The sequence below is a fragment of the Bos taurus genome, chromosome 9 (genome assembly GCF_002263795.3).
Source record: "Bos taurus isolate L1 Dominette 01449 registration number 42190680 breed Hereford chromosome 9, ARS-UCD2.0, whole genome shotgun sequence".
NCBI classification, from domain to species: Eukaryota; Metazoa; Chordata; class Mammalia; order Artiodactyla; family Bovidae; genus Bos; species Bos taurus.
The window spans coordinates 33,498,769-33,508,405 of NC_037336.1; the positions used below are offsets into that span (position 1 = coordinate 33,498,769).

Consider the following 9,637-nt stretch of genomic DNA (forward strand, 5'->3'; position numbering starts at 1 on the left):
ACTCTGCTAAGCCATGCTCTGAATAAGGTCCCTAACTGCACCCAACTCTTGAGAATATTATCCAAGATAAATGGTATTTGCCTCTTGTGTTATAATGAAGGAGGAGGAGAATCCCCATGGGCAGAGGAGCCTGGCGGGCTACAGGCCATGGGGTTGCAAAAAATCAGACACATTATAATGAAGATCAAGATTTGAATTAATATTTTATGCTTTAACAGCCTTCAAGGGCAATTTGGGAACAACATTAACTCTCTCTCTTTAGGGAAAGAACACAAATAACTTTGGCATCAAGGGAACATAAAACCATTAAGTTCTTAATAAATTCTTTTTTTTTTCTGGCCTAGTTGTACGTTTGGTTTCTTAGCCTAGCTGATCAAAGTATAAAACAACCAAGATTTCAAAAACATTTTTAAACTGAGTACTTTACTATCTTAAGAGTGTGGAATCTAAGAAGTAATGATAATTCTCTTTTGGAGAATTATGTGTGTATCTGGCTGATGCACAATGGTGCACAAGCCGGTTTTCCTATGCATCTCTTTTACTTGATGAAGGCTATCAGGTAACCTGGGCTTCCTTGGGCCATGATTTTCTCATTTATGAAACAAGGTGAGAATACCTAACTTGTCCATCTCCAAGGTTGATACAAGGTGGATTGGAGTTCTCAGATTTCATGGCATGGCAAACACTTTGGAAAACCAAAAATACTTATACAAAGTGAATTTACTTACTGACATCAGGTCATACTACTATAAATTATTTTATTCTATTAGAGAAAAACTAAGACATTTGTTTTCCTTTGAAGAAATAACACAGCAACCTAGTGGTAAACAAACATCTTTAATGTTCGTTTCTTCTTCCTCATCACCTTCAGTTTTGCCCACACATGAACCCCTTCCCCTGTCCCAATACTAAAGTGATCAAATCATGACCATAGAGACAGAATATTTGAGATACCCAAGACTCCATGGACATCTCTTCCCCTGTGGTGATTCCTAGTTCTTCTTGGAGACCACTGGGGTCTCTAGAGGCTTAATTTTTTTTTTTTCCTTCCATCCAGAGGAGGATAGAGGGAGGGACAGAACTTGTGGGAGAGAAGGCAGAGAGAGTTTTTTCTTTCATCATAAAATGTCCTTTGTAAAAAATATGATATACACACACACATGTATAAAACATATCCAGTGCAATTGCAATTGTTGTGCCAAACACTGGGAAGTGCCACCTTGGTCGATGTATTTCTGGAGTTTTAAACAGTTGTCCTACGACAGCTGCATTTCAGTAAGACTTGGGCAGGTGGCTCCAGATAAGCCACTTGCCACTCACATTCAGGCCGAGGCTTCTATGTTCACAGTCCGAAGGAAAAGGTGTATCTTTGTGTCTGGAGTGGGTGTTGCAGGGAGAGAGTGGGCAGGAAGGGAGCTGGAGGCTACAGGTGAGGAAGAAAGAATTGGCTTCTTTTGACTTCTCTACCATATAGTCTTCGATGCAAATACAAAGACATTTTCAATGTGAGGATATTGACGTCAGCAGTGCTGTGATCCCACTACTTAATGAAACAATTCACACCAGCACAAAAAATATTCACACCAAAACGTCTCTTTTTCTTTCCTTCTTTCCAAGAAAACCATGATATCTTGTCACCTGAGTGATCTCACCACGGATAGTTCCAGTGATTTGCCCAAAAGTCACTGAGCGTCATTCAGAGTCTTTGGGTCTGCTCTTTTGGCAGAAGGTGTTCTTTTTAGATGAAAACTCTGTCGCGTGTGTTTTGGTTCTCCCCGATACACGGAGCAGTTTGAAGTCTCTGCCTTCCCCCATGTCCTCATCCATGAAGTGAGAGGCACAGATGCTGAGCCTCCATGGCTGGTCAGAAGGGAAGGGGCAAGGGGAAGGTCAGCAGATCAGCTCAGGAGGGATGCACCACAGAGGGAATAACGACGAGCTGCAAACCAAGATCAGAAGCTGTTACAAACCCACTTGATTTCAGCTCTGAGTGTCACCAATTGCGCTATGCAGAGACCTACAGGGAAGAAGGTGGGCTGTCTAAAACCAGTACAGATCCTTGCTTTTGTCCTGAGGCTGCAAACCTGAAAACAGAGAGAAAATAAAAGGGAGAGAGAGAGAGGGAGAAGAGACAGACAGAGGGAGAGAGAAGGGGGTGGGGAGGGGAAGGCACAAGATATTTAAAGAAAGAGAAGACAGACACCACTGTTTTATTGTGAAAGTCACAGAATTCATCTAAAGAGCATGAACGAAAGTAAAAGCAAAGCAAACAAATGTCACATCTGCACCTGAGGGAACAGAAAGCGGGGCAAGACTACAAGCCAATTTATTATGCAATTTTTTTTTCATTTTGCCCTAAAAATAAAGCAAACAAAAAAGTAAACCCTTATTTGAATGTACCTTTCAAATTCAACTCTTTAAGCTAGGGACGCAATGTTATCACTAATAACGTATTCTTGTTAAGTTTTCTGTTTTCAAGAGACCTATGTCATTTAGCAATTAAGTTGTTATCAGTCATGGGTCATATTTGTATGACTTGTAACTATCACTAGGTGACAAGACCCTCTCCGCCCCTCAAGTTGTAGAGGATTTTAAACTACATTCTTAGCAGGTACTCTAGATCAGCGCTGTCCAATAGAAACAATGGAAGCCATGGGTATAATTCTAAATTGTCTGGCAGCCACATTGAAAAAAAAAGTAAAAAGAAACAGGTGAGAATTAATTTAGTAATATATTTTATTTAACCCAATATATATTTAGTATGCAATGTTGAAACATGCAATCAATATAAAATATAATGAGATGAATTTTACATTCTTTTTGGGGACAAAGTCCTGAAATCCAGTGTGTATTATACACTTACAGCACACCCCAATTCAGCCTGGCCACGCTTCATGTGCTCAGCCGACACACGTGGCTGCTGGCTACGGTACTGAACAGCACAGAGCTAGAACCTCTCCGACAAATTTTATTCTTAAAAAATCCTCTGTAATATTAACCGGCCACTTTCTCATTTTGTCCACACCGATGACAGAGTCATCTGTCTGCTGAAACACAACCCTGCTACGTGCAGACCTTCGCGCCTCAGGGTCACTGGGGTCTCCAAGGAGAGCTAAATGGGGTCCCCGGCTCAGCCCAGTTTGGGGCACAGGGCAGGAGGGGCCCGGGGATGCCACATCCCCTCTCCCGCTTACCTGAGTCCACGCTGAGGCCCAGACCCCCGGGCACGTCCCCCGCGGGGCTCGCGAAGGGTCCCCCGGGCGCGGCCCACGCCGCGCTGGCCGGCTCGCCCTTGGCGGAGAGCTCGCAGGGCGGGCTGCCGGGCGCGGGGGCCGGGGCCGGCGCGAGGCGGGCCGGACGCCCGGAGGCGGCGGGCATCAGCAGCGGCCCGTAGCGCGGGTCGAAGTGCGGCGCGTAGACCTCGTGCACGGCGGCGGGCCGCGGGTAGGCGGCGGCCTGGGCTCCGAGGGCGCCGCCCAGCGCGTACGGATGGTGCGGGTGCGCGTGGTGCGGGTGCGCGTGGTGCCAGGGCTCAGCCGTGCCCTGGTGCAGGTGGCCGTGCAGTGCGGCCGGCGAGTAGGGGTCGGCGGCGGCGGCGAAGGGCAGCTCCGAGTGCGCGGCGGCCAGTGGGCTGCCCAGCGGCGCGGGCACCGGCGTCTGGTAAGCGCTGTTCCAGAAGGAGGCGGGGAAGCTGCGCTGGCTCATGGGGTAGGAGCCGTCTTCGGGCGAGCGAGGCGGAGGGAAGGGAAGAGAGAGAGGAGCGCGTCACCGTCGGGAGACGGTCGCCGACCGACCCCGCGCGGCAGCCGCAGAGCTGATCGCTCCGGTTGGGCGAAGGGCGGGAAGGGCGCTTGTCTCGCGGGGCTCCGGCCTGGGAACGCGAGGTCGGGGAGTGCCGCTCCCTCGCAAGTGGCGGACGTATTCCCGCTGCGGGAACCCCGCGAGTGGTGGGGAGAGGAACTGCGGAGCTTCCTTCCCCAGCCCCAGTTTCGGGGCGCGGGGAGCTTCCCTCGGACTCCTATCCGGGCCACCTCGGGCAAGAAGCGGCCTCGCCTTCCCGGCCGGCAGCCTCTTCTCAAGCTAAAGCTACCTCTTCCCGCTCTTGGTTGGTCGCCTAGCGATCTCACTACCCCCTCTCGCATTTCAGCCTCCCTTGCTCCAGAAATCGTGCCCCTCCAAGGCCTCTGATAGACTGGAAGTCCATCGACATATTTCGGAGTCTTGCTATTATTGGCCTCCTTTCTAGAAACTTTCTTTCAAAAGGCTTTTTTTTTTTTTTTTCTAGAAAGTAAACTTGATATGTTAAAAGTGTAGCTGTATTATTTGCACAGAGGGACACTAACGGACAGGTCTTTTCCGTTTTAATGAACAAACTTTATGCATCAAAGTGTGGGAGCCAGGAATAATATAATTATAATAATTATTATTGTCCGTGTCATTGTTGACCCCTAGTGTCTGGAAGCATTTTAAGTGAGAAGCATTTAGATCAAATTTGTTGCCTTAGTGGGGAGGAAAGGAAGGAAAGGCATTTAATGAAAAGGACCTTGGAGAAGGCATCTGCACTTCATAGTCGATAATTTAAAATGCTTCGAAAATGCATTCTAAGTAGTGAGCAGTCTATTAAAAACATTTAGGCAACTGGAGAATAAAAGGAATGTTTTGTTTTTGGATCTTGTCTAGGCAAGGCTTGTACAAATGATCAGATTTAAGAAAAAAATGGAAGGTCGATGGTTGTCATTTCCCCCAAAATGTAATACCTGTTTTCCTTTTTACAATAAAGTCCTCATTTCTCATCTTGGTACACATCAAAAACTAAGATTAGTGAGAAATTTTACCAAATAATAAATAATACCTCCACCCTTGTCTCGGTAATAAAGGGAGGTGGAGGTTTCAGAATAGAAGGGAGAGCTCCTTGACTTGTCCAAGAAGCCATTGCCCCAGGGTAGCTAAAGCAGGGTTTTGTGAGAATGATAAAGTAATAAAGAGGGGATGTGTTTGGGGAAAATCTTTAGAAGTGTTTTGGCTACCCTTAAAGTCTTATTTCTTTTTTACTTTACTTGCTTATTGAAAGACATTCTCTGCTTCAAGATTTCCCAATTAACTGAAATCTGGCGAAAGGCATAAGTAGGTTTTAGGAGACATTCTTCAGCAGGTTTTGCTTGCAATGCATTCTCAGACATTTTTCTTTGGAGATATTTTCAGAAAGGGACTAAGGGCCCTGAAAGCTATTGTACTTGAAGATCCACCTCCCCCAACCCCCACCCCTGACTTGGGAAACCTCATATTTCCACAGCACATTTCCATATATTTTCTAGTTGCCTTACTGTCATCTCCAGGGGTAGTTAAGAGGGCAAGTGTTATTCTAATTTTAGAGACCAGTAAATAGAGTGACCTCCAAGAGGTTAAGAGACTTGCCCAAGGTCATATTGCTAGGGAGTGGTGGAATCCAATGCACAATCCAAGGGCTCCCAATTCAAAGCTATTGATTTTCCTAGGCCATTGCTCTGCTCTACCTCCTCAAGAAGAGATCTTATGCCTGCCTGTATTTATTCCTCCCCCGATGCCCCATCTCACCTCTTCTCTAACACCTATAGTTCTTTCAGCTGCCCCTGCAGGTGGACCCCAGGCTATGCGAGCTCTCAATCCCCTCTTGTTGGTGAGGCCCGTACTTACCCCGCCAGGGCCCGGAGCTCCGCGGGGCTTTGCTGCTTGTACAGCTTGGGGAATAGCTGCTAGGCTGGCTCAGGGCCCTGCTGAAGTGCTCGTCTACAACGGAGCTGATGTCTCCTTGGAAATAGGTGAAAAGGACGCAGCGGGAGTTGATGTACTCCGCCTCTGGTGGGCGCTCTTTCTCCGGGCTGCCTTCTTCTTCTTTTATACTAGCTGGAGTTTGGCTGGAGAAGGAGGAGCTGCCACTGCCGCTGCTGTTGCTGGGGCTGGCGTTGCACTCCTGGGCTTCTTGCATTTTGGAATAATAGGCTAGTTTCTGCTCAAAGGAGAAATAATAGAGAAGTCAATTTCAAAAGACATAACAAGTTGGGCTCTGACTGCACTCCCTCATCCGGATCCCTAAGGTAACCAGGAGCAACTGCCTTCTGTGAGTGCCTATGCCGGTTCTCAATAACCTCAATAATGTGGGCCGCAGTCCGCAGGCCTTTCAACCTGCAGCTGAACAAAGGTGGGGTTCCTGAGAGGTGGGGTCCTTCTTGGAGCTTGTCTCCCCAGAATTGTTGCTAGGACACAGAGAAAACTGTCTGAAGGTGTCAGGGTGAAGGTCCTGGAAGAAGCCTAAGCAGTTTGACCGCAGAGGCAGGCTCAAGGCAGATATATTTTTAAAATCAGGCTCCAAGGGTAAAGGGCACCCAAGTCCAGTTACAGCCTGACTGTTCCTTGCTGAGAATTCAGGGCAGACGTACAAGATGCAGGATTAAGCATCTTCGTGATAGAATATGAAGGTAACAAAATCCACTCCACACAACCAGGATGTAAAGGAAGAACTGCTATGGGGTATAAACATGGAATAACAACGTGATATGGATCAATTTAATAAATGGAAGTTGGTATGTGGTCATCCATGAACTGGCTATTTTAAAAATCTCAGCCTCTAGAGAGACCTTCTTTTGAGAAAGGAAAAGCCAGTGGGCTATTTCTACCCTCACCATCAGTGTGTATTGAGGAAAAAAAAAAAAAATGAAAAGCAGCAGAGGATGATCTTGGCTGTGAGGTTGAGTAAATCATGACTGATAGTAATTTACGAAACCAAGTGTGGTTGCTGAAAACATTTTCTTAGCAATGAGCAATGGACAATGCAATGCTAAAGCAGTATGCAGACAGAGGTGTCCTTCAAGGGAGACCCTGATCATTCAAAACTGAACAGAGATCTTGGTGATATAGATTGGCTGGGGCTCAGGGAGGAGAAAGGACCAGATAGAAAACCAACCCACCTTTTTCTCTTTGTAATACTCCCAGCCTGGGAAGAAGCTCATCTTAGACACTGAAGCTAAAAGACTGAAGTTATTTAGCTACATCACCATTTCTACCATATTCCCACTTGGCTTAAAATGAGAGACTCTGGTGGTTCCTAAAGTTAACATTGAGACTAAATAAACTCCTAGTTGCAAAGTTTTACAAACGAGAGGAGGAAGGGAAAAAGCAAAAACCAAAAATGCAAAATCTACCCATTCCATCATTAATTCATCAGGAAATTTTCAAATATATATTTTGCAAGCAAAATTTGGCAAAAATGGGCTCAGGCACCGGGGTGTATTTCAGTTTTCCCAAAACAGGAGTCCAGACTCTCACTTTGGAACCTGCTCAGGACTCCTAGGGGATCCCCCCTCCACCCACTGGAGTGTGTGATCTTATTCATTTCCTTGACTACTGTCACCAGTTTCAACTACATCAGCTGAGGACTGAAAGAAAAATGTTCAATCAGAAAATTCCCAGAGAATAGAAAAACTGGAATAATTAAACAAAATTTGAAGAGTTTGCAGAACCGGGGCCAGGGGTCCTCTCGAAAGTGAGTTTGTTGATGGCAAGGCAGCCGGATTCAGCTACTTAGGCTAGCGAAAGGCGAAGTATTAATATTATCTATGAAACTGGTCCCTACAGGGTCAATCATACCCAGAACTTTGGGTCAATAATATTCCCCAGAACTTTGCAAAGCAAAGATTGTAAAGTTAGCGAGTTTCGTGCGGTTCTCTTTATAACGAATTCGCTGGTTCTGAAATTAACTGCCCTGATCGCCTAAGAATTGAGACGGGGATAAAAAAGGCTTTGATAAGCTTGCATGGATGAGAACGCGAGTCTTTACATCTCAGAAAGACAGAGGCAGACCCTTGCCTTTGTTTCGTCGTCACTCTCACCTTTGGGACCAAAGTTTGGTTTTCTCTGCGTGAGCTTTGCTGGCATCTCCGCGAGCCGGCACGGGGCTCGGAACAATCTGGAGTCCAACAGACTCCAAAGAAACAACGCGGTCCGCGAGATCCTGGACTGATTATTCCTAGGAAATCCGGGGCGCGCATTAGCAGGGCTTAGCTGCCTTCCCGAGAGAGCAAAGGGGTTACCTCAACCTATTGGGTGGCAGCGCAGGCAATCCCCGCATCCGAGGCGCCCGCGGCTGGTCGGCCTCCCTTGGACCTGCGCGGAGGTACGGGGGACCTCGGAGCACTGGCAGTACTTGGGGAAGCTGGGGCGCGCCACCTGTCTACACGGTCCGGACGAGAGGAGACACGTACCTGGTGGTAGGGGGTGTAGGCGGCTGCGAAGTAAGGCTGGGGAGGACCATAGACTTGGTACATAACATCCAGACAGCTCATGGCTTCCCGCAGCGGAGACTTTTAAGTGTTTTATCGTCAACTCTCCTCGGACGGCTGAGGGCAGGGATGCTGCCTGGGCGCCACTTGGACCCGAGCTCCCGAGTCATCCGCGGCGGAGCGAGGGTCAGCGCGCTCCGCGGCTCGGGATCCCGCTCGCACGCTGCCTTCCCACCCCTGCAGTTCCAGCCGCCACCGCGCTCCGAGCTGGAAGCGCCCGGGCTCCGGCTAGTGGGCATTTAAACCCCACGCGGGGCAGGCGTGCTGACGCCACTCCTGAGCCGCAGAGGCGGGGGGAGGGGGGCGTCGGGGGCGGGGACCGGGGGGCCAATGGAGTGAGAGGGACTAGGGACCGAGGGGCTGCCGGTGCGTTTTCCCGGGACACCCGGCGGCGAGCCTATGCCCAGGGGTGAGGCGACCTGCGCAGCCCGGAACTTGAGCGCTGAGACTTCGCACCGTTGAGGACTAGGGATTTTCCAGGCTAACGCCGGAGGGGCAGGAGGACTGAGAGGAGAGGGAGGAACCGGGGATCTTACATTTGGAGAGAGGAAGTTGTGGCGTGGTGGGGAAGGGTCTTTGGGGAGAGCCCCGACCTCACAGTGGAGAATTGAGCGTGTGCATCCGGGGTGACGAGGTGAAGAGTCTCTGCGCTCGGCTCCTGGGGGGAGGAACGGCGCCATCCCCAGGAATACCCTAGGAGATCCGGATCTTCGCAGATAGGATGTCAGAGTCCGGGAACTCCTCTCCGCGCGGAGGAGCTCCCTCTGTGGGGAAATGGCTGCGGCCGAAGCCAGTGTAACCATCGCCCTGGGGCACCTCCTTTGCGCCCCCTCGGAGCCGATCCACTCGCCGTCAGCTCCCACACCTCTCTTTTCCATTCACTGAGGCGGGTCCCTACTACCCTCTAGAGTAAGATCCCCGCCCCTTTCTCCTGGATGTCCTCCATCCGAACCCGCTGGGTCCGCGCTCTTCGCGCCCCGCCTCCGGCTCCTCCCGGTACACTCTGCTTTCGAGGAGTCCAGGAGCCTTACCCAGCCCCCCGGCCGCGCCGAGTCTCCTCGGCCGGCATCCTTTTAAGTTTCAGTAACTTTTTGGAACAAGGACTCGTTGGCTGCAAGAGGAATTATCTTAGGCACTGCAGGGAGATCAGAGAGGGCTTTTGCTGACTCTTCAGTCGGTAGTAACAGCAGCTGTGAAAGAGGATATACTCCAATTGTGAAACGCCTTGCGCCTCGCCGTTCTCTTTACTTTTCAGAGAGCTCTCCCGGCTCGGACCGGCTTTCTGCGACGCTTTCTTCCTTTTCAAGCACCCCTCCCCCAGC

At 49.3% G+C, this 9,637-nt stretch overlaps 1 protein-coding gene across 3 annotated transcripts; it reads right to left on the bottom strand.

Moving 5' to 3' along the window:
* Window positions 1-818: 818 nt before the first annotated feature.
* On the bottom strand, window positions 819-8,530 carry VGLL2 (vestigial like family member 2). Of its 3 annotated transcripts, none has more exons than XM_005210750.5 (4): window positions 8,238-8,530; window positions 5,674-5,986; window positions 3,195-3,719; window positions 819-1,939 (listed from the first exon to the last, which is right to left on the bottom strand). In XM_005210750.5, exons 1-4 carry the CDS (start codon window positions 8,316-8,318, stop codon window positions 1,899-1,901), a joined length of 960 nt encoding a protein of 319 aa, XP_005210807.1. In that variant the 5' UTR covers window positions 8,319-8,530; the 3' UTR covers window positions 819-1,898.
* Window positions 8,531-9,637: the final 1,107 nt, after the last annotated feature.